The sequence below is a fragment of the Brachionichthys hirsutus genome, unplaced genomic scaffold (genome assembly GCF_040956055.1).
Source record: "Brachionichthys hirsutus isolate HB-005 unplaced genomic scaffold, CSIRO-AGI_Bhir_v1 contig_851, whole genome shotgun sequence".
NCBI lineage: Eukaryota > Metazoa > Chordata > Actinopteri > Lophiiformes > Brachionichthyidae > Brachionichthys > Brachionichthys hirsutus.
The window spans coordinates 571,300-593,794 of NW_027180330.1; the positions used below are offsets into that span (position 1 = coordinate 571,300).

The following is a 22,495-nucleotide window of genomic DNA, read 5'->3' on the forward strand; positions in this document are numbered from 1 at the left end:
AGGAAGTCCTAGATTTTGCATGCTCACAAGATGCTTTCCTGTTAATGCTGACTTTGAACAAAAATACATTAACGGTTATGTTCCAGTAAAAGCATTCCAACACTGAGATCATCTGTGTGTTCTATTGAAATGTTCTCTGGTACCGAGATGCATTTGGAAATCCAGCCAAGAGCTTCAGCCAAATTTTAGCAGAGCTCAGAAAAGCTGCAGGAAGGTTTTCTTGGGAGTCTCTAGGATGGGAAAGGGGAGAGTGGTCCTTCTGTTTCTCAACCAGCTGTATTTTGTGTCTGTTTATTTAGAAGAGGGGATGCAGTAACTTTAGTGATGTTTTTCTTACATTTTCCTGGAATGGTAGAACAAAAGTTGAAAATGATCAAAACTGCTCTGCTGACAGATGTCAGTGCGAAAAATATAAAATCTCATATACTTCCAAATACGACCAAATGAACAATGTCAAAATTGAACAAAGAAAAAAAATGAACCTTTCAGTTTAGTCTAGGATATTTACTACTGGGATTTCAGCTGAAGACGCTCGAGGACTTTTTTCATGGAATTGTTTAATTATTTGTACTTTACATGCAAGAAAAAAATAAAAGTTACAAATATTGAGTGGCCTCTTGCTTTGACTGTCCAAACAACTGTTTCATCAACACAATGTCCTCTTCACAACCATGAATTCTCTGTTGGTACGTACCAACGTTAGAAATTCTTCAGATACCAACATGTTTCTTTACAGTGTATTCAAATACGTGAAATGAATAGAATAGAATAGAAATGACGACTACAGCCAACTGTATTTTTTACAAGCTGCCATTTAGCAAAATACTAGACTATACTGAAGTTACAATCCAACACAAGTCCGGAATATGCTAGCTGACCCAAAGGTGGTGCTGCTTGTGGGCAGGGCGACCTTATGTTGCTGCGGCGACTCTGGTCCCTCAAGCACAACCTGCAAGGATGAGCACAGTTTGTTAGTCATGGCTTCTGAGTCATTCATCGAGTAGCAATAAATAAATCCCTGTAGGTTTCATTTCTGGGAAGTCTTTTACATCACTCACATTTGAATTATATGCCATGTTGACATAAACCCAAACAACCATATATTTCAGTTATTGTCATATATTTTTGATTCCATAAGGGGTTTTTATTTACATTTTACACAGTGTCTCAACTTTTTTTTAGAAATGGGGTTGTATAATCAAAGAGAAACAAAATGTCAAAGCCTCAAAAAGTGTGAAGGCCGAATTATCACAATGTCTACGGTAAAGGATGATGCAATACTCACAAATTAAGTTCAAATTAAGTGCATCTAGAGCTCCTCATGTCCACGATGGACAGAATCCGGGGTTGGGTGCTCCTGGCAGACAGCTGGAGTAGTGAACTCCATCAGGTACTCACAACGACTGGGCTCTGAGGTAGACATCACAACGGTCTCCTTTCCACACGTTAACTTAACCTGTGGTTGTCAACACAATATATTAATGGGGTAAAAAATGAAGTGAAGTTTGATTGAGAGCAAGATAATGCTGAGACTCACAGTTGTGGATCTATTAGGGCCCTGCCAGCACCCCGTCCCATGTTCATACTTCATCAAAGAGTAGATGTCATCGTCAGGCCCCGCCCATTTACCCCATGTTCTATAGGTAAAGAAAATGTCAAATAATAAATCATACAAATACATAAAAACACCAATGATTCTCTCTTACCCCAGGTTCGTTTCTGATCCACCATACTTGGGTTTTTGGGATACTTTGTTGAATGGACATAGCCTGTAGATGTACCTGAATGGAAAATGTCCATGACATTCAGAGACAGGAACCTATTCCAGCCAATATTTAAATACACGACACATTTTGTTTTACAATTTCAGAATGTGTGCTCACTCGTTAGTAGACAACTCGTAGCACTGGCTATAGAGGTAGGAGAACTCAGCAGAGGGCCCGAGATCAAAGGAGATTTCCTTCTCAAGTTGGCTGCAGACAAAATTCAAATCCAAAATGTATAATCTTTGTCTTCAATAAGCAACACAAAGAATGTGTAACAAAAATCATCCATCGTAGCTATTGAAAACTCGACGAACACTGCTTCCACTATCGACGAAGAAACCGCTTAATATTCAAGGACCTACCTGATCTCATCATCCAGTTCCCGAAGAGCTTTCTCAGATTCGTAAAAGTCACTCCGGGTTTTCTGAGCAGCTGGGAATCCAAAGCAAATTAAACGCAGCCCAAATGCGCACATGTGAAAACTTGTACTTACGTACACACATAAAGACTAGGCCTTCCTGCTGATGCTTTTCAAAGAGAAGCAATCATCTTCTGTCATACAAAAGGAGCAGCTGCTCACTAAATAGCTTTGTTCCTATGATAAACTATTAATTTGTGCTACCAGAATGAGTCAGGCAATTACATCCAAACTAATAGGTATGCAATCACATCGATGGTTCTTTTCATCTATTTTGGTAAGTGACTCACTCTTAGCTGAAGACAAGCTGAGTCATTCAGTTTGCATATACTTGCCATCAATGAGGCTCTGCGTTTCCTGGTCATATGGTGGCATAGTCCCTTCATCGCTGTCGTCCTTCTTGTCTTGCGTGTGCGTGGCAGGAGGGCTCTGCTTATCAAACAAAGAAAAGAGTGACTCCAAGTAAAAAAAAAAAAAAAAGCAGGACAGTACAGCAGTTGGTTGGTGGAGAAACTCGATCTCACCTTATAGTCTCCCTCATCTAGATCGTCATCGTCATCCTCTTCATCCTCCTCCTCCTCTTCTTCCTCCAAGAGGTCATCTTCCGGGTACCGCTCAGACTCAGTGTCGGAGACTGGCTCACTGATCTCATCCTGTGGAGTCTCCACTGGTTCCGGAGCATCCAAGTCCGTCTATAGCCAGGAGAGTTGCACATTTAGAGGAGCGAAGACTTCAGCATGTGAAGTCCCGACAAGAACAATCAGGCTCTCACCTCTGATACGTATTTGTCTTTGATTGTATTCCAAACGGATTCAAAAGCAACTGTATCAACTGTATCCTCTCCTCCCAGAAGTGCCTATAAAAAACAAAGACAATTGATATTTTAGTTCCTTCAGCTCCCCCGAAGGAACAAAATGAAAATTCAGTCATTAGCTAACCACTCCTACGCTGAAAGGGTCCACGCAGCACAGCTAACCTATACAAATCTCTGAAATCCCTGAGGTCCCAATGTGATCTGAAAGATCGTAACGAACTCCATAAACCAAAGCATTAAAGCATTAGCGCACACGATGTCTGAGGATGGTGCAGGAGCTCAAAAACAATTTGAACAGGAGTCTTTTATAGTCGGGCTAAGACTAAAAGTTAGAAGTTACCTGAGCCTCTTCTTCAGTAAATAAATCGGAATCTTGGTCAAGCTCAGAATGGGGCAGAAGCTCAGCCACGGAAACGCTGAAATGACAATAGACATATCATCCGTCAATGGCGGGACTTCAAAATGAGGAAGATGTACCCCTTTTAAATCTAAAAAAGGAGTCGTAATCTACAAAGCATGTCATAAGGATTTAAGTCAGCATTCTGTAACATATACTGTTTGCACTTTCAAAACATTACAAACCTCTTCTATATGAATGCTAATAAGTCTGGCATGCTCTGATACTCACAAGCCATCTGCATCATTGTCCAGCTCGAGAAACACCTCAGCCATTCTAGCTTTGTCCTTTTTCATGCGAATGATTGCTTTTTCATCTGAAATAAATATTAAATGTCACTTTGTGTTGAGCCATCTGTGATGTTGCGTTTGATTTTACACAAATCTATAGAATGTTACCATTCTTTTTGAATCTTAACTTCTGTTTGCTTCAGAGACTTTTTTATGAACTACAGCTGCATGCGCGACTGAGGCAGCGTTCTATTATAACAAAAACACTGACAGTAAAATGTTGGATGTGCACTGTGGTGCTCTGTACAAACAGCAGATAAACACGATATCTTAATTTACCCTCCCAGGCCTTCAGGTGGCGCTCTTTGGCTTCTCTCTCTGGCTGCTCTGCAGTTTCCTTTACAGTTCTGTGAGCCTCCACCTTCTCCTCAAGATCCTTCTTACCCATCTGAACTTCTGCAAGTTTGGCCTGTTGAGATAAATCAACACTAAATTAGCACCACAATGTTATGATCTATTCCATTTATGATGCAATGCCTTTACATCAGCTGCTAAGGAATATATGGCACAAAGGCAACAGGGAAGAATAGTCAATCTTAACATTAAGGATGCACCCCAGGTTTGTTTTTTAGATACACACTGGTGCAAAATGTGGTATATGAAAACTTTTTTTTAAATCAACACAGCAATCCATGGTTCAAGACTCTGGATCTTGATTATTTAACAAATATCAATGATTTTCTTGCCATTCACATCTCACCTTCTTCTCTTCTAAACTCTTCTTGGCCTCATGAATAAGTTCCTGTTTAAGCATAAAGCCCTCCTTAGCAACCTCTGCCATCTTCTGCAGGCTCTCTCTCTCTTTGCGTCCCATGTCCCTATAAGAATGACAATATCAAGATGTACATTACAAAAACATAAAATTTAATATTCAGTATGTAAATCCAATTTTGGTGCTAAACAAATATTGGTATTCTGGTGTAAAGTACCTGCAAGTATTCTGACAGGTAGCACCACTGTTGTACTCATCTGTCGTGTCACAGCAGTCTATATGGGAAATGTATTCATTTTAAAAATATTGCCCACCCAGTACAACATTAGTGTAAAAAAATCTGCATAGTTCAAAATTCATACCACATATTCCATCATTGATGCGGGAAGAAGGGATGAAAGATGGTCTGAAACCTGCATTGGTGCAGTGAAAACTGCCATTGGGACAAGCAGCAGTACCTGCAATTAAATGTACCATTTAACATACATATTAGTTGCTTAAAGGTCACATATTATACTATTTTTGACATCACAGGGGGAGAGATTTCTGCCAGATGCATTTCAGTAGGAGATTACAGAACTGCGCAAACTATGCAGGATTGACTTGATGGTTTATTTAGCCGTTTTTGGGTTGATAATGACCCAAAACCACCATAATAGTTGTGTAGAAACATGGGAAAAGTGAGTTTATCATAATATGTCTCCTTTAATGTTGTCCTAACATGAGCATATCTCCTGCACATTTATGTAAATACATTAGGAGTCTATCCTGTAGGAGAAAACATACCTGGCTCATCAGAACCATCTTCGCAGTCACAGTAGTCATCATTCACTCTGTCAAAATGTATAGTGCGTGAGCCATCCAAGCAAGTAAACGGTTTGCCCTCTTCATAAAACATCCGTTCTTTTAAGGATCAAAAGAAGAACCACATTATTACCGTGACAGCAGCACCTTATTAGTCATACCTATTATGTATACACATACTTGATAAAGGGACACCCCGAGGGCGTTGTACTTCGACCGCTGAGACTGACACAGTCAAAAGTAGCAGGAAACACTGACAGGAAACCATGATGGTGCTCATCCAGTCTAGGGGAGAAGATTTAGCTGCGCAGAACAATAATAATAATAACAACTAGCTAATAATTACCGGTGATGTGCTGGGATAGTTCACCGAATACACTGACTACTTCCGTATAGAAAGAGCGCATGCGCATATCACTGTGTCTTGTTCCATTCTGATTGGGTGACGTTTTATTTATCTCTTGTGATTGGCGGAGAGCCGTGACGTCTAAAGCGAAGGCTTCTGGGTAAACTAATGACACGTCTGAAGCGAAGGATTCTGGGTAAACTCATGCCAGAAATATAAATGTATCAAAAGGGTGACAGTTACTGTTCTTATTTGAAGATGTGTTGCTTTAGATTAAAGTTAAAACAATACAAAAAACCAATACAAATGCCATTATTGTTTTAATGCTTCACCAATGGGTGCCTTAAGCCGCGGGCCTTCACACAATTTTATTATGTTTGCATAATAATAATAAAGTATCTTGAATCTTGAATCTTGACTCAAACAAATCGGTTGGTGGATATATATAATATATAATCGACATCCCTCACTGCAACCACAAAGGGAGCTGGGAGAAATAGTGCTTCATCTGCTGGTGTAAATTACCTCATGTCTGACACCTTATGCAGATATTGTTGCCTAGAGAAGAGCAAAGTCTCTGCTGATAATTGCCCCAGTGTGTGTGGAGGCTTGCTTTCAGGTCAAGGCAGTATTTTCTGTTTTACTGGTACTTGGACCGTCCTCCCGACTAACGTCTGAGCAGAGTACGAGATCAACCAGGGGCAGCAATGTTTTTTACCTCTGCCAGTAAGTGTTTACATGGAAATAATCTAACCTACATTGTGCTTGAGGTTAGAAAAACAGTTGGAAGTGTTGGGGCTTTAAAAGACTGAGGGATGTTGTTTGCAACAAACTCTGTAGTTACAGTGAGAAATAAGATTATCCTTCCAGGTCCATGGCCAGCAAATCCATAAACAAGTAAATTGTTTACAAATGCATAATAACAGCAAGAATTATGTTGGTATTGCATTTAATAGAAAAATCTTTATTTGTATTTTTAACACACTTTACAGTACCGAACAGTGAAATAAAAGAAAAATATACTGATATACTATAATATTGTTTTATATATAGATGTTTGCTTATTAAATGCATTTATTCACAAAATGACACCTCAGCTCTGTCCAGAGGAAACACTTTCATAAAAATAATATAATAAAAAATAACTTGGACACATTTTACACATTACAGCCAGGTCATTTACAAATATTACAATCATTTCATGTTTTCCCCTCGAATAATCTTTCTCACTTGTGACAAAGACACCAATTAAAGCCCGGAGATTTATTCAAAGAGGGAGTCAGTCTGTGACAAAGTAACCTGACAGCAAGCCGATGGGAACCAGCTGATTAGGCTGCCATTGGACAGACATTTAGGCTATCAGGCTAGTGATCAACTTTACTAAGAAACAGAGGTGCCGACAGAAGTAGAGATGGCCAATGAGGACGCATCACATCCTGTTTGAATATATCATTTTACATTTGGCTTATCAGCCAAGTAAATTCAAACTCACATGGACTATCATGATCGGCTTGTTTGTTATGCCTCCAGAGGAGTTAACATTGATTACTACACAATGATGGTTTGTGATTTGGCCCAATGGAATATAATAAATGACCAAACCACCAGCACAGATGTAACACTACCTGAAACACACTGTCTGCTTCGTACCCTGATGGAATAAAGTGCTGGTAGAAACATACTTGTTTCTAACAATAAAAGTGGACAATGAAAAAAACGTGACAAATTATTTAGATAGCAAGAAACACAATCAGAGGAAAACAAAAGCTGGATATGTCGCCTGCAGTGCTTCAGTGGTACACTTAACCTCAAGTGGTTAATCGCAGATCAATATGACTTTGATAAATTTCTAATTTACAATCCAATATTACATTATATACAAGAGTGATAACGCTTATAGCTATATCCTCAACACACAATTCATTTTCCAGACCTTCCACCACAATGATATAAAAATAAACTGTACACAAACTGTTGAAAGAAAACACTTCTCACGGTTTTCTTTTCATCATTTAAAAAGAATGGCAGCAATCAATTAATTGAATAATTTTCTTGATAAGAAACAATTGCTACAGTATTGTGTTTGTATGGCAATTAAATCTTAATGTTTTTATAGCTTATGACATAACAAGAAGCCACAAAAACAAAGCAACACCTCAAAGGAAAAAGGCCGATGCATATGGGAACCTTTTATTGAGTAACTGCGATAGTAATCTTGGATTCCCATTCCACAAGATGTTAGCCTGTGTGGTGGCCCCGCAGCGCTGCTCCGTCCTGAGACGACGCAGGTTTAACACACAGGCATCTGTGGCGCTATGGCGTCTTCAGATAAGTTCAGTTACTGGCCTGCAGAAACTCACTCTTACCTGCAAAAGAACCACGCCCGAGTTCTTTGTTTTACCCTGTGAAAAACAAACACCTAAACAAACTGACCTATTTAATCTGTGCTGCTCATATCGTGAACGCCATTAAAACAGGATGTGGTAATGCCAGTGAGGAAACAATGACATGTAATGACAATGTGTTTAGCTTCACGCTTTCTCTTTCTGTCCTTCGCTTACGAGTGACAATAAGCTGCAAACGCTTACGTAACGTCAATTCCAACATGTCAGCTATCAGGTCAAAAATAAAGAAAGACTTTACGCTCATATGCTGCAAAATTGTCCTTATTTCCTTTGCATGCCCGAAAATACCAATGACATAGTCAAGTCACCATCCTGGTTAAAAGATAACACATTCTTTAAGTTGGCCCAGCGCGGCAACAACATAACGACTAATTGGCAGCAATATTTCCCTTTTCCCTCCAAATGCAATGCTGGATAGACACACTGATACTCACAGAAATAAGCAGACAGACGTGATAGAAATATACAAGGATATCTATTTTATATCTTTGAAATCTAAATACGGGTGCATCTGACATTAAGGCAAAAAAGCGTCAAACATAACAAGGATGATTAGGGACTGCCAGACCACCTTCTTTCTCCTGACATTCTGCCTCCCTGATTTTTTTTTTTTTTTTTAATATCCAAATGCGTCACTTTACCCTCCAAAGTTTCTAATCCCTTTGGTGAGAATCACACAGTGCAAGTGAGTTTGAGATGACCAGAGAAAACTTGTGGTTCTGACTAAATGACTCTGTATCCCCTTCAACATATTTAGCAACTTTAAATAGAAAATAGGCAAAACTTATGCTTCAAAGCATCACATGGCTTATTCTCAGAAAGTTTTCAAAAATAATTCTAATAAGAAAGAACATAAGCTGGAGTCCACTTGTGGTTTTGGTGGTGGTAGTGATTCCTGTGCATCGAGAGTTCTTATTTTACCAGAAGAGCAACAAAGGAAGACTTACAGCTTAAAACATATATCGACACAGAAACTGTACGTGTGAGATACACACCACGATACCATGAAGAGTAAAGAGAGATCTTTAACAAGAGACAATCAAAAAAAAAAAATCAAAGTTAAGTCACACACTCCTCTCCCACAATGCATTGCTTCACGACAGCTCCATTGAAGAAGCTGGTGTTTCAGAAAGGCACAGAGCCATCTTGAATCAGTAGCACTCTCCTCGTAAAGGGAAAAGGGGAACGGGACCGACGGCCCCTTCGTTGCAGCATCTTCCTTTTTCTTCAATTTCTGTCTCTCTCCTCTCCTCTGGATTTTTTATTTTCTTTCCGACAGAAATGGAAAAATAGTCACTGGGATGTGTAACTTTTCTGAGGAGAACAGTTTCTGTTGAGGTTCTAACAAACATGAATTACTAATACTGACTGGACACTAGTTGATGCTCCACTAAGAGATGGCTTTTTCCAAAGAAATTCATTACTGATCAGTGTCCCTCGCTTAAATGCACACATACAAACATACAGCTGTGTGTGTGTGTGTGTGTGTGTGTGTGTGTGTGTGTTTACCTGCTCTTTTGCTAGAAAAGAGCAGGTAAATTTGAGCTCCATTTAAATACGTTTACAAGTATTATATTGCATTGGTGTGTTCTACATGTATGTCAGCATGCGTGTGCTTATGTGTGTGCATATCTCTCCCAGAGTGCTACGCTGTCTCCCTGCTGCCCATCGTTAATGCTCTCCTAAACTCCTCCCGGACTAAAGTTCATTGTGAAATCAGTCAGAGAACTTGTCACCATTTCAAATCTACAGTTGCTGTGTAATTACCTTCTCTTTATTCCCTTTTTTTTTTTGAAAAATATATTTAAAGGTCTGTATTGTCATTGCAGTCTTATTTGTTCTTGGTTTGGCCATTGAAAGGATGAAGAACATAATGTGTGCAAGAGTGGAGCGCGATACAGGAGCAGAACTCATGTATCTTCAGCTTGTGAAGAAGAATCTTCCTCTTCCTCTACAGGACTTGTGTCAGAAAGTCTTGCCTTTACTGATCTCACCTCCAACTGCGCTTTCAACTCCTCCTCCGTCTCCTCTTCCATTGCCACCTCCTCCTCTTCTTCTATTATATCCTCATGTTGCTCGCCTACCATTTTGTCTTCCTCTTTTTTACCCTCCTCCTCCCCACGATTGAAGTCCTGTGCCATGTGGTTGAGTGCAGGCATGTCACCCTCATCTTCCTGTTCCCTCTGTAAGCTGTCTTCAAGGGTGAGCTCAAACTGAAACTTGTCAATGCAGACGTTTAGATCCTTATCCTGGCCCACGGGAGGCGGAGAGGGACTTTGTGGGATAGTGCTCTGGTACCAGTCCCTGTTGTCCTCCAGAGTGTCCAGGATGTCCTGGGCATCAGGATGTACAAGGTCTCCCCATGTCTCCCATAGTGGGTGGACAATGTAGTCAATAAAGCCCACCTATATCAGACAAAAAGGAGGTGATGATCACTCTCTGCCTTATAGAAATAGATCGTTTTTCCACTTGTGCACAGAATCGTATCTCGCTGATCGTCTACCTGGCTCTTCTCCACAGAGGCAGTGTGTTTATCGCACATGGGACTGATCTCCATCCCTCGTTCTCGCTCCTTGTCTCCCTGCCTGGAGAACTCCTCCATGATTCTCTCCGTCCATTGTCGATACACAGCCAGGGGTTTAGTCGGATTGCTCAGGTCAGCGCAGTGCACCATGTTCCTCAATACCTGCAGAGACATAGTCACGCGTCATGATATGAATGAATGAAAGATGATGAAAACGTATTCTGATATGTGAGGAGATCGTCTGCCTTCACGCTCCTGCTGTTTCTTACTCTTTCAAAACATAAAATAAGTGATAAGAGACCAATTTTTCTTAGGAGTTTTCCCTCCATCTTCTTTCATACTCTCGAATTAGCTCCAAAATCCTGTCATCTGCTTCTAAAAGTTTCTCAACATTCCTCCCTCTTTTCCACCCTCAACACGGAAATGCCAGCTCCTCCCTTTCACATTTCTGATAACATTTTACTTTGGAAAGTCTCGATTGCCTGATTTAAACACATTATATTGATGTGGTCATTAACTTCTGTTTTCTAAATTGGTTGAGAGTAGCTGAACGCACCATTTATTGTTTGACAGTAGTTGAATCACATATATAATCAGCTGATATGGAGATAGAAAAAACAGGAAAGAGCAAAAGGGAAGAAATGTGGCACGGCTAAATGGAAAAAATGACTAAAACAAATTTGTGTAGAAATTAACCAGAAGATTTCCTCTCACCTGTATCCGATCGGTGTAATGGTCGAGCAGCAGCACTCCAGAACTCGTCACCTTCTTGGTTTCTACCATTGTCTTTAGGTCTGCTAGCAGGCTCATGTGTTTAGACATATCTGTTGCCAACACCTAGAATGAACATTGACATGAACCCATTAGTGAAAGACAAAGGCAGTGAAAGGTGAGGAAGAATTAAGGGTGAAGAAAAACAGTTGACAGAATTTACCATATCAATAACAAGTTTTCTCAGGCTCTGTCTCTGCCTCTTGCTGAGGTTCTGGAAGATGTCACAGTTGTCCTCGTGGAGCAGCTTGAAGCCCACGGCGAGGTGATGGTTCTCCAGCACAGACTCATCATTGTACATCAGGGCTAGTTCTGAGTCTGAGGGAAGCGCCGTACAACAACACAAAAGATTATTAGCATCACAATGCTCTACCAGTCTTTAAGTAGCAACTTTCCAAAATGCACTTTGGTTATTAAAGAGAAAAGAAAATCACATTGTTTGGTAAATGAATAAACAAATCAAATAAAAGGACATATTTAAAAGCAACACTGTGATGAGCGCTGGGCAAAGCAAAATCAGAGACTTCAAAACCAATCAAAAGCTCCTTTTAGTTGATCCCTGCCATCATTGTGTATTTTATTTTCTCCCGCTCTATTTTGTCATAATTCTCGTGGTTGTGTGTTTCTCAATCTCATTTCGACTCACTTGTGTTTATGAGGAATTGGTTGGACACCCCTGGATGGTCCACATCGTGGATGGCAGCAGCAAATAGAGCGGCTAGAATCTCTAGATCGGTGAAGACAGCCTGTCAGAGAAAATAATAATAATAAAAATAATTACCGACCGAGTATATTTGAAGTATTTCATTTAACTCTGGTGGAGTAGTGGATATATTTACATCTAGAGCCGGTGTGGATAGTAGTACATGAGTGGACTGAGTGACATCTGCAGCGTGGAGGCTGTTGTGATAGGCCACATTGGCATGGTAGTGGTCCTCCAGGGTCATCACATAGGTGACGAAAGTATCCACGGGGATTTGAAAGGTCTTCAGTAGATCCCTTTCCTGCAGCAGAGACAGCCGATGAGGATCACAAATAAACCATACTGCCTACACTATAGTATTTCATCTATTGCTAATTTAAGCTCAGGCTCTCCATGACTCACCTGGAAGATGGCAAACATCATGCAGCTGAGGGGTCTGTTATTAGAGAACTCTGCCACATGAAAGATATTAAGGCCCCACTTGTTCAAGTCATTCAGCTCCTGTAGGCACAATAGACAGCATTAACACATCCGCACAGGAACCAGCCGTTCCTTCACTCCACCAACAAAGATGCATCTTTCATACTAAAATGACACATTGTTGTTGTTTTTTTTCATTGTTGATGGATCACTGCCAAAGGAATGTGCTTCTCCTTGAAATAAAGTGTGTCTTATGGGATGCTTTCCTGCTTATTTGGTTCAATTTAATTTAATGAGTGATGCAAAAAAGTATTTTCTCCAAGCAGGACAGAAAGAAATATAAAATACAAACACAATAAAACTCAACAAACTGCTTGAAGATGCCTTTACCCTCGCTAATGCATCCTCATGTTCGGTCTTCACGCCAAAGCGAGGCATGGCAGAGTTGGAAAGGCTGGAGCTGTGCGTGAGCTTCTTCACACCACTGATGTGACACATGGGTTTGTCCCTCTCTCTTAAAGTCGGGGATGGGATCTCCACGTCGTTCTGCTTATCTGTGGGGGGAACAAGTCAGAGGTCAGCGCCGGTTGGTTGCACCTGAACTGACGGTCAAAGCTGTAATGGCAGATTTGCTTTACCTAGAAAGGTAGTGGAGATGTATTCTGACACCTGGTTCCCTGAGCGACTCGTCTCTGATAAATGGGACAGCTCCCTGTTCAACATTCTCTTGAACTGATGTGGGGGGGCATAGAAAACAAACAGCAAGTGAGCGACTTTGATAAACAGGCTGGTAAACCCCCCAGAATAAGGAATAATATAAAATTGTGCTATAAATTCTGTTTGTAGGAACACAAGGCTGTTAAATATGAGAAAATACAAGATCAAACTCAATCTGGCTTCACTCGCTGGGGTTGGCAAATCAATTCTGAATCATATCAGCTGTTGAGAACACACTGTACTGTTCAATACTGCGATTCAGCGTGCTTGCATTTTGACTGCCATGTATTCAACAGTATGAGCTGAGGCAATTTTATATGCATTATTCTCTTGAGTGACTGCATAATAATCGCAGACAGAAAACAGGACGTCTCTCAGCTTTTATAGAATTTTGCATTTTCCATGCATAATCGCAGAGTTTTGAGGCTCGACATTCACACGTCACTTACATCATGTGAAGGAACAATGCAACTCGGACAAGAGCCCTCAATCTGTGTCCTACTGACTGATCTTTTACACATAATCTCCATGGCAACCGGAGTGGTTCCCTTAGCAACTGCCTCCACGCAGTCAGTCCTTCGGTTACATGTGAAAGCAGTGGCTGCTTGGGTGACAATCTGAGGGAGCAGGCAGGTGTCTCTGACCTTTACCAAGGTCACCCCCCCCCCCCCCCCCCCCCCCCGCCTCGGCTGGCTCCCTCTTTGTTTCTCTGTTACTTATCTGCTCCTCCCTCTCCCTCAAAGTAAACACTCTCCTCTCATCTGCCTCCCTTCAGCACCAAAATCCTCTTTTGTCACAGGCGCCTGCCTTCCCGGTGTTTCACACAGCTCATGCATTCCCACCATTTTCATTGTTTTCCCTCTCGGCTATCTATTTTTCCATCCATCCAGTGCTCATTACACGATAGGTCGAGCAAACAGGTACTCTGACAGCAAATTATAGAAGCAGTCAGGCAGAATCAGTCGTCAGGATCCAGCCAGGAAAGCGAGTCAAGCCCAGCGGCACACTTAGGGAGCAGACTCAACCCAAACCTCCTCCTCTCGCTCTCTCTCGCTCTCGTTCTGTCCTTCCCTAATGCTGTAACGCTGAGTCATAGCTGCCAACCAACACATCCATGGTGCCACTGCGAGCGCCAGGACAAACAACATTTTTCCTCTGACACTGACTAATGAAGCAAACATGCAATCGTTGCACAGACACGACCCACACGTGCATTTAAGCACCTGCAAACTGGAGGGATAATTTCTGATTCTAATCATAAATAACATGCATCAATAAATTAATATTGCATCCAAAATGTGACCCTCCTCCATAATGCAATCTGTAAATTTGATTGATTCAGATTGGGGCTGCAACAAGTATTTGTTTTCATAATTGATTAATCTGCTATTCATTATATTATTATATCCCGGTATATAAAAATGAATAAAATGTTTGGTTTCAAATTGCCTTCTTTTTCCAACTAAAAGTTAAACGAAGCATTGAACACTTTTATTTTAAAAGTGAAAAGTGGGCAACTAATGAACGAATTGTGTGTGAGTTTATATTTAGATGATGTAATTTTATTTATCCGATGTCATTCCAAAGAACCCGGAAGGATCCCGCTGACGGGATGTCACATCCAATGGAAACCTGATGCATCACAGAACAGTCACTAAGTCAAACTTCTTTACAGATGGAAGTGTGTTTGCACACCTGAGATCAGAAATCTGCTCAACCCTAAGACGACACAAATTGTCCTTCAGTAACAGCACACGCCGCTTCCTCGACTCAGAATTTAGTAAAACAAGGGGATGTGGACTGCACGTTTGGAAGGTGGACGCTGGCGTGATGCGACGCTGTAACATACATGCAGTAAAAGTGACCAGCTTGCTTAGAACAAAATCACAAAGCCGTTTCTTTAAGCAGCGTGGCGTACTCTCAGATGACAGACTGGGAATGGAAGGGATGTTGTCTTTTGGTTCATGGTGCTGCTGCCATGTGGAAATACGCTACAGAGCTACTAAATTCCCTTTTTGCATTCATTGCATTGCTGCGTAATACAGGAACACACTCGATTCTATTCTCCCAGTAGTCCTCACAAAGCCGCTGTCTGGCACATCAAACGCTCCTTCATCCCATGGAGACACTTTGTTCCCATGAACCCAAGATTCTTACTTATACAAATATAAAATTTCCAAAGTGAATAATGGACTGGTAAAAGCCCTGGGATAACAGGCAGGGGATAGGAAGGAGGGGTTAATGCAGGCATAGATGTGACAGCACCACTTAGAGTCCACAGAACCTGTCCATGATGGTCCCTGCCGGGCCTGCTTGCCCTTTGAAAGCTCCGCTAACCATACCTGGTCCCACCAGCCGATGAGCCAGGGCCTGGAGCAGGTCTCACAGAACAGGTCCACGAAGGGCGTCCTGCGCTCTGCCGCCGTCCCACCCCCCTCCAGAACCCCTCCTGTAGCTGCATCGAGGTCCAGCTCTGCCCCTGCCCTCCCCTGCAGGGGGCTGTAGCTGGAGGAGCGGGGCAGCCTGTAGCCTCCGGGTACAGGTGAGGGGCAGGGGGAGGGTGCTGGGTCAATGGCCTCCACTACACCCATGTTGAGGGTGACAGGGGGTTTGGGCCGATGGCACAGGCAGGAGGTGCGGTAGTGGAGTGGGGTGGGGGCACTGTGGGCGCCCCAGTGGCATGAGGGCGTCGTCAGGGTGTGCGGGGAGAGGCCGGGACACTCCAGAGTGACAGCTGCCCCGAAGACGGACCAAAGGATAGGGGAAGGGGCTAAGGGCAGGGGCTTCTGGTGAAGACTGTCCTTGCCTACATGCGGCACCCAAACGTAGGCCAATCAGTCAGTCCAGAGTCGGGCTCCAGCCTCAGGGTGGTCCGTATATGAGGGTCTCCTGATAGGCAGACCAGGAGCCCCCTGGATCTGGCTGCTGTGGAGACTACATCTCATCCCATTTGCTGAGCAAACTGACCCAAAGGTACGGTCACTGCTGGGAAGAAGTGGATGGGAGCCGAAAACAGGAAGACGAAGGAAAGCAGGGAGAGAGAGGGGCCGTCTGAAGGACACCGTGAGGAGCCGATGGAGGGGATGATTGTGAATGTGTGACAGACGTAAACAGAAATATGATGATGAGCGCTCCGAGCTACTTGACAAACAGGAATATAAATTTTAGGTGATGGAGTGATGGTGATGACAGGATGGAGAGGCTCCTGTAGTACCGAATGATGGAGGTAAAGGGAACTTGGATGGCAGCGGGAGTATTAAGTGAGGGAGAACCAGATGATGACAGCGGGAGAAAAACAAGGATGGAGAGGATGAGAGAGAGAGAGAGAGAGAGAGAGAGAACAAGATGGGCATCCAGGCCTGTAGCAGACAGTCCCGGCTGAAGAATCACCCCAAAGCTGTGGTTTGGAAAAATAGATTCCCTCTCCCAGCATTGGCTGCCCCTCCCCCACGGTACGGATCCAGAGGCCTGGCCCAGTCCTACCAATGCATCGGCCCGTCTGTGCTGCCTCACACCGATCTCAGCAACACAGACAGTCCACAGTCAGCGCCGCTGCCTCCTAATAGCTCTGCTGCACAGTCCCCTGCTCCGAGTCAATCCATGCCTCAGCTGGCTGAAATGCCAGAGGACTAATCCTGACGCTTCAGGCTGCTGTTCCTCCTCCAGTGCTCTGCCTCTTGCGCCATGTCCCCGGATGCTGTAGACAGCGCTCTCGCAAGCTAATCAGGCAGTGTGGCTGCAGGCGCATGCATGTGTGTGTGTGTCTGCGCTCGGTTCTGCTCCGAGCCTGAGTGCGCATGTGCAACAAGACAGCGTGTACATCTGTCAAAAGTATGTGTGTGCGCCAGGGTGTGTGTGTCCAAGTGAGAGACCGAGTGGGGATATTCATGCGTACTTCCATGTTGACATGGAGGATTTCTGTAGCTTAATTCCAGCTGCAAAAAGGCAGCAACCTATTTACAGAGACTTTGTTTACCCAAAGAGATTTCACACACACACACGCGTGCACACACACACACACACACATGCACAATGATGTCCATCGCGTACATATTCCTCCCTCTGTCCCTTCATTGCATTTATCCTCTCTCTCTATGAACAGGAAGCATCCTCTCATTAATTTATGCTGAAGCGTACCTCGGGAATGATTTCCACAATAGAACAAAAAAGGTAGATGACGCTGTCCCTTTAAGACAGAACTCTATTAAAGGAGCATAACCTCAATTTCATTGGTTGTTTTCCGAACCACATGGCTTGTGGTCAAAGTGACAAACCAATGACTGAAAGGGAAGGGCAGACCCTGCTGCTGCTCGATAGCAACCAAGGTTACAGCGGAGACATCAGCATCAGCACCCCCCCCCCCCCCCGCCGTGTCCTCCATGCTCACAGACGGTCACTCATTCCCTTCCCTGTCCCTCTCTCTGTCCCACCAACTGATGCAAACTCTGTTCACCTGCACACGCTTGCATGTAAATGTACTCCTGCACCTCAGCACTTCTGAACACAAACCAGTTTAGTCCAATAAAACCCATAAAAACCAGAAAAGGCGGATCACATCAGTACAACAACTACGGTATTTCAAACATAGTCCTTATTTGTGAGTGTCTAAATGTTTACACAATGACAGTAGAAAAAGCAGAAAATAAGTACTTGTGCAGCTGATAATAATTTTCACAAATGTTTGACATTTATATTGTCTGGCAGAGTTATTTTGTTTGTATATGTTTGTCAAATGTAAGCTTAAACAGGAAGTACAGCCTCAATCCAATAACGGTCGATTCTCATGCAGCGATGGTGTGTTTATGGGAATCATGGAATATACAGTTTATGTGACGTTCAGCTGAGCAGCTTAGCATCGAGTCAGCTTTGAGGTGGAAGGACGCCAAATGCTGAAGTGGACGTGTTTGTTGTGTGGACAGGCGTGCACCTTGTTGGAGGCCATCTCACTGACTGAGCGGTGGGTTTGAATGGTCTCCAGCTGGTCCAGACACCAGTCCAGTTCCTCCAGAGTCTCCAGAGCCATCTGCTGGTATGTCTCCTCTGGGAGGGACAAAGAAACACACACATACCCGACAAAATTCAAAATATGTATCTCTAGAATCTAGATTCAAAACATATGAAAGCTTTTTAGTCTCATGCATGTATTATTTAAATCAAATCTTTTTATAAACACTGACTGATCTCTGTTTAACAAATGTTTGTAATATTTTTGAATGCAATATAATTCAGTACAATTGTACAATACCGGAGAGTGTAGCTTGGGGAACAGTGGGTTGGCTTGTCACTGGCGACCTCCTGTGGACAAACACATCATTACATGAGGTGGAGAAGAACGCGCTGCTGCCCCCTGATGGGGTTCAACACGTTCAGCATCAAACTGCTCAGTTCACACAAGTGTTATAAATATTTTTATTTATGGTATTCATTTATAATAAGCCCATGAAGAAAGGCATAAAGTCTTGTCAATGTTAAAATGTCTTTAAATATTGAATAACACATGAGTTTTATAGCACATTAATTCCCTTGTTGCACTTCTAATGCTCACTTCAAGCATCCCAAAATAGTAAAAGACATAACATGAACTCTGCTCTCCTTCCAAACAGCTTTTGTGGTTTCATAACCATGTAGTGAGGCATGCATTTTCAGGGCACAATGGTACATAATGTGTCGCATTTCTTTATAGCTCATATCGGCGTGGAATTGAAAGCCTGCCAAGTCAAGCTCCTGCTGTCTGGTGCAGAAAAAAGGAGAATAATTTTAGCTCTATTGACCGGCTGCATCATCTGGAGAGTTGATGGAGTCAAGGACACACATCTGAGTATTAGTCAGAGTGGTATTCTCCACTCTCATTCCTCAGGCAGTGAGTTATAAAGATACCAGATAATGCAAATCCTAATATCCTGATATTAGCACACTCTAATATATAATAAACAGTTTAATCATGATGGCAAATGTGCTCCCCTGGGGAGCAAGGAGACAGCGGAGCGAGAAAAACGCACGCCGTGAACTAAGCAAGCCCTCGTGACAACTGTGTATTGGGGAAAAGGTGTTTGACAGCATGATACTGACTTGTTAGTGGGTGTTGTGACATTGGCGAGGATGGTGAAGTTGCTTCTTACGGTTCGAAGGCTAGCCAACACCTGGGGGATGGATGAACAACGTGGGAGGTAAAGAAGGAGGAGGGAGGGAGGGAAGTGGGCAAGTTCACTGCACTAATTATCCACCTTTTTAAGTCATTTACAGCAATTAAACGTGGCAAACGTGGAAAACATACCTGAGCAAAAGGGGTGACAATCATGTCTTCGGCGTGCCTACAGGACAAAAGAAGGAAGAAGGAAAAGCAGAGAATGAGATGACTTTGAGGAGTGGGTGTCTGAAGTAGTAACGTTTACGCGAGATGCTTGTGATATTTGCAGAGACTATCTGGGTCTAAACAGAGACATGGAAAGATTTGGAAGCTTTAGACTTGGTGAAAAAGAAGCGCAGCAGAACAGTTAGGAGGTTCATGATTTCATTTGCATACGGTTTGCATAATTACAATCATAACCATCGCTGTGTTGATTGGGATAATGTGCAGTTAGGCGTAAATAAAATAGATAAAAATCTGCACCCAGAACGACGTGCCTACCCCTCACTGTTGATGGAGGAGTTGCGTGACATGGTTTTGGGGGACGTGTCGTAGTCCGAGTCTGAGCGGTACAGGAAGGACTCCCTGCGCTGGCTCTGGGGGAAGGACGGGTGGAGCACCAACCCAGGACTCGCCTGCGAATCCATGGGACTGCGGCCTGGCGAGGGGCCATTCTCCGAATCAAAGCTGCAAAGTGTCAGAGAAGACAGGATCCATTACCCTTACGTTTAGCTTTTCGTTTGCTTCTTTTATTTCACTGCAACAACAAGAACATTCACATTGACCTTTACACTCATGCACATCCATATCGGTCTTCTCGTTTTAGTACTGGAAGGAAATACAGCGTCGTGGCGCAGGAGGTTGCTTATAAACGTTCAACTCGGATCCAAATCCATTTGGAGCCGCAGGGGACACGGAAGCGTGCTTCTCAGTTCACAGATAAACCTCCGAGATGAAAGAAGAGGCGATCTCACAGCACACCAATGAAATCAGTGTTGCTTAAAGAGCTTGTGGGGGTTTTTCCAACACATAACAAGAAAGTTGTGCACACACTCGAGACAAATCTCAATTTGTCAGGCGTTATTTGTGAAAGGTATACAGCTTGGATTATAGCCGCATTTGTCATTCACTAAAACAGCTAACATCCAGACATCCGTATATAATAATGGGAATCCACCATAATTGTCACTTTGAGGCTGCAGTCAATTCTTGGGATGACAAGGGCAGATGGGGAATCAGGTTGCCGCGTAGCTACAGCATCTATTTTTAATGTGGGGTGCCTTTTATCTCCATAACGCCCCCCCCCCATCTCCTGAACCTGCCAAACTTTCGCTGTCAACACAGATTTAACTGAACTTGGAAATAACTTAACTCAAGCGCGAAGCATAATATTTATTTTAGATTTTGCTTCTAAATTATCCAATTAGGAGCCACTCCTCTGCCTGGAAGGCTTTGTGAGCGCAGCTACAGATCAAATTATCATTAAACAAGTTTCCCCCAGTGATGAAAACCGCATCACAGAATGTGTGCCGGGGGGGGGGGGGGGGACCCTCCGAAAGCTGCACTCACTAATCCCTGTTTCTATTTTCCCTCCGCAAACTTTGACAGTAATTATGAGACTTCATTATTCTGAATTCAGTGCTCCCCCAAATCTAATCCATCTGACTCAGAGTGTTGGATTAGCTCATGGAATAATTGACTTTGAAATCTTTGGTGAGAAAATGTTTGTCAGGTTGAGACGATCACAAATCAGTGCAACTCCTTTTTTTTTTTTGAACAGAAGAGACGACGACCGGATGTTGAACTGTACCTGCTGTGACAGTGGGACGAGCGTCTGCGCTCCTGAATGCTGCGGTTCAGTTTCATACGGCGAAACAGAGCGCACCCCCCACGCCCACGGGACTGATCGACCGGGGACAGAGGGGAGGTGAGAGAAGCTGCAGGAGGTGGACCCTCAGAACTCTCCCACAGCTCCAGCTGCCGGGTCAGAGTCTTCTGACTCATTGCTGTCGGCTCTGGGCCTGCTGGAGCAGACCAGTTTAAATAACACCCCCCCCCTTCAGCGCTTGCTGTCCAGCTCCGTTCAGGGGCCAGGCTCCGACACAGTCACCCCACCCTTTGACTTTTAGTCTCTCAACTCCCGTCTGAGGCAGAAAGAACCTGTCGCACACAGCACAAACTGTCCTCAATCCAGAGCGAGAAACTTAATACCAAGGCCTGATCCTCCCTCGAGTCGTCTCTCATGCCGGGGGAGTCAAAGTGCATCAACATGCATATCCTAGGCTGTGATCCTCAATCCTGGGACGCTTAAACTCCGCTTCACCTCCTTCCACGTCCTGAGTTTGTTCCCTGGATTTATGCAGGTCTCTTTAATCCTTTAGGTTGGTTTTCTTTTTTTTGGTCTGTTCTTCAGCACATACAGCTTCTTCCCAGAGCAGAGTTCTTCTAATATTTCACCACCTCAGCTTTTGTGTGCGTCCCACTGCTGCTGCTGGGACCGGCCGGCCCACACTGGACCTCTGTCCCCATCTGGTGTCCCGGGTTGCCGCGGCTTCCGCCTTAGAGTCACACAAAAAATTCCACAAGTCGTACAGAGATCTCTGAGTTTTCCAATTAGCAACGCTTTCAGCCTTCCCGTCGTGTTTACTAGTTTTTCTCTCCTCCCCCTGCCTCCCCAGTGCAAGCATATGCTCGCTCTATCCTTATCTCTCTGCACACAGTTTCTCTGCAGGAGCAGGAAGGCTGATCGGGTGAGAGTGACCCTAAAATCGAGCAACAAATACAGTCTGTGTCGGGAGGATTTGAAGACAAGATAGCAAATGGGGAGGAGTAGAGAGGGAAGTCGGGGGGAGTGGGTTGACTCCCGCCCCCATGTAAATGTTTACATGTTCTGGTGGAAAGTACACAATGTTTGTGGCCCAAACATCGAGTATTTTGACATCAACAACCTCGCCTGCCGACGGTTGCCGACGAGCAGACGCTGCAATGCCTTCAAATTCTCCATAAGCAACAATTAGACCATGAAACAGCTTCCATAGCTGCAGTGATGACATCACAGATCGGCAACTTTAGACAGCCTCACATGTGACTTTAAAGTCTTCCTCAAGGAATCCACGGCTGCTTTCGTAACACAGTCAAAAGTCAAAACCTTCTGGCTGCAGATTTGAAATGAAAGAATAAGAAATGTGTGTTTAGGCTGTTTCCAGAGGGGCTTCGCTGGCAGCACCAGTTCCTGGGCTTGAATTTGTTCTGCTCAGAAGAGGAAGTATTGATTAATGTCA

General features: G+C 43.4%; 2 protein-coding genes across 2 annotated transcripts; both read right to left on the minus strand.

The window, feature by feature from the left end:
• Positions 1–234: 234 nt before the first annotated feature.
• LOC137912963 (glucosidase 2 subunit beta-like) lies at positions 235–5,494 on the minus strand. The gene is made up of 17 exons (XM_068757093.1): positions 5,382–5,494; positions 5,184–5,300; positions 4,760–4,855; positions 4,615–4,672; positions 4,386–4,503; positions 3,965–4,094; positions 3,627–3,711; positions 3,339–3,414; positions 2,957–3,040; positions 2,709–2,876; positions 2,520–2,613; positions 2,129–2,198; positions 1,884–1,973; positions 1,707–1,781; positions 1,538–1,637; positions 1,286–1,456; positions 235–949 (listed from the first exon to the last, which is right to left on the minus strand). The coding sequence occupies exons 1-16, from the start codon at positions 5,479–5,481 to the stop codon at positions 1,310–1,312; spliced, it is 1,608 nt and encodes a 535-aa protein (XP_068613194.1). The 5' UTR covers positions 5,482–5,494; the 3' UTR covers positions 235–949; positions 1,286–1,309.
• A 4,244-nt stretch (positions 5,495–9,738) lies between these two features.
• On the minus strand, positions 9,739–21,218 carry LOC137912929 (3',5'-cyclic-AMP phosphodiesterase 4C-like). Its single transcript, XM_068757056.1, has 15 exons — positions 21,025–21,218; positions 19,716–19,901; positions 19,362–19,398; positions 19,157–19,227; positions 18,333–18,382; positions 18,015–18,127; positions 13,009–13,102; positions 12,761–12,924; positions 12,353–12,451; positions 12,087–12,251; positions 11,894–11,993; positions 11,411–11,565; positions 11,191–11,313; positions 10,456–10,638; positions 9,739–10,357 (listed from the first exon to the last, which is right to left on the minus strand). Exons 1-15 carry the CDS (start codon positions 21,216–21,218, stop codon positions 9,863–9,865), a joined length of 2,229 nt encoding a protein of 742 aa, XP_068613157.1. The 3' UTR covers positions 9,739–9,862.
• Between the last annotated feature and the right edge of the window lie 1,277 nt (positions 21,219–22,495).

Excerpts from the sequence above, each read along its gene's own strand:
- LOC137912963 (XM_068757093.1), bottom strand. The coding sequence starts at position 5,481 with ATGAGCACCATCATGGTTTCCTGTCAGTGTTTCCTGCTACTTTTGACT. Across the intron at positions 3,415-3,626 it reads GACAATGATGCAGATGGCTT|CGTTTCCGTGGCTGAGCTTC; the intron begins GTGAGTATCAGA and ends TTGTCATTTCAG. Across the intron at positions 2,614-2,708 it reads TAGATGAGGGAGACTATAAG|AGCCCTCCTGCCACGCACAC; the intron begins GTGAGATCGAGT and ends TTTGATAAGCAG.
- LOC137912929 (XM_068757056.1), bottom strand. The coding sequence starts at position 21,218 with ATGAGTCAGAAGACTCTGACCCGGCAGCTGGAGCTGTGGGAGAGTTCT. Across the intron at positions 13,103-18,014 it reads GTGAGATGGCCTCCAACAAG|TTCAAGAGAATGTTGAACAG; the intron begins GTGCACGCCTGT and ends CCCCCACATCAG. Across the intron at positions 11,314-11,410 it reads GAAAACTTGTTATTGATATG|GTGTTGGCAACAGATATGTC; the intron begins GTAAATTCTGTC and ends TGTTCATTCTAG.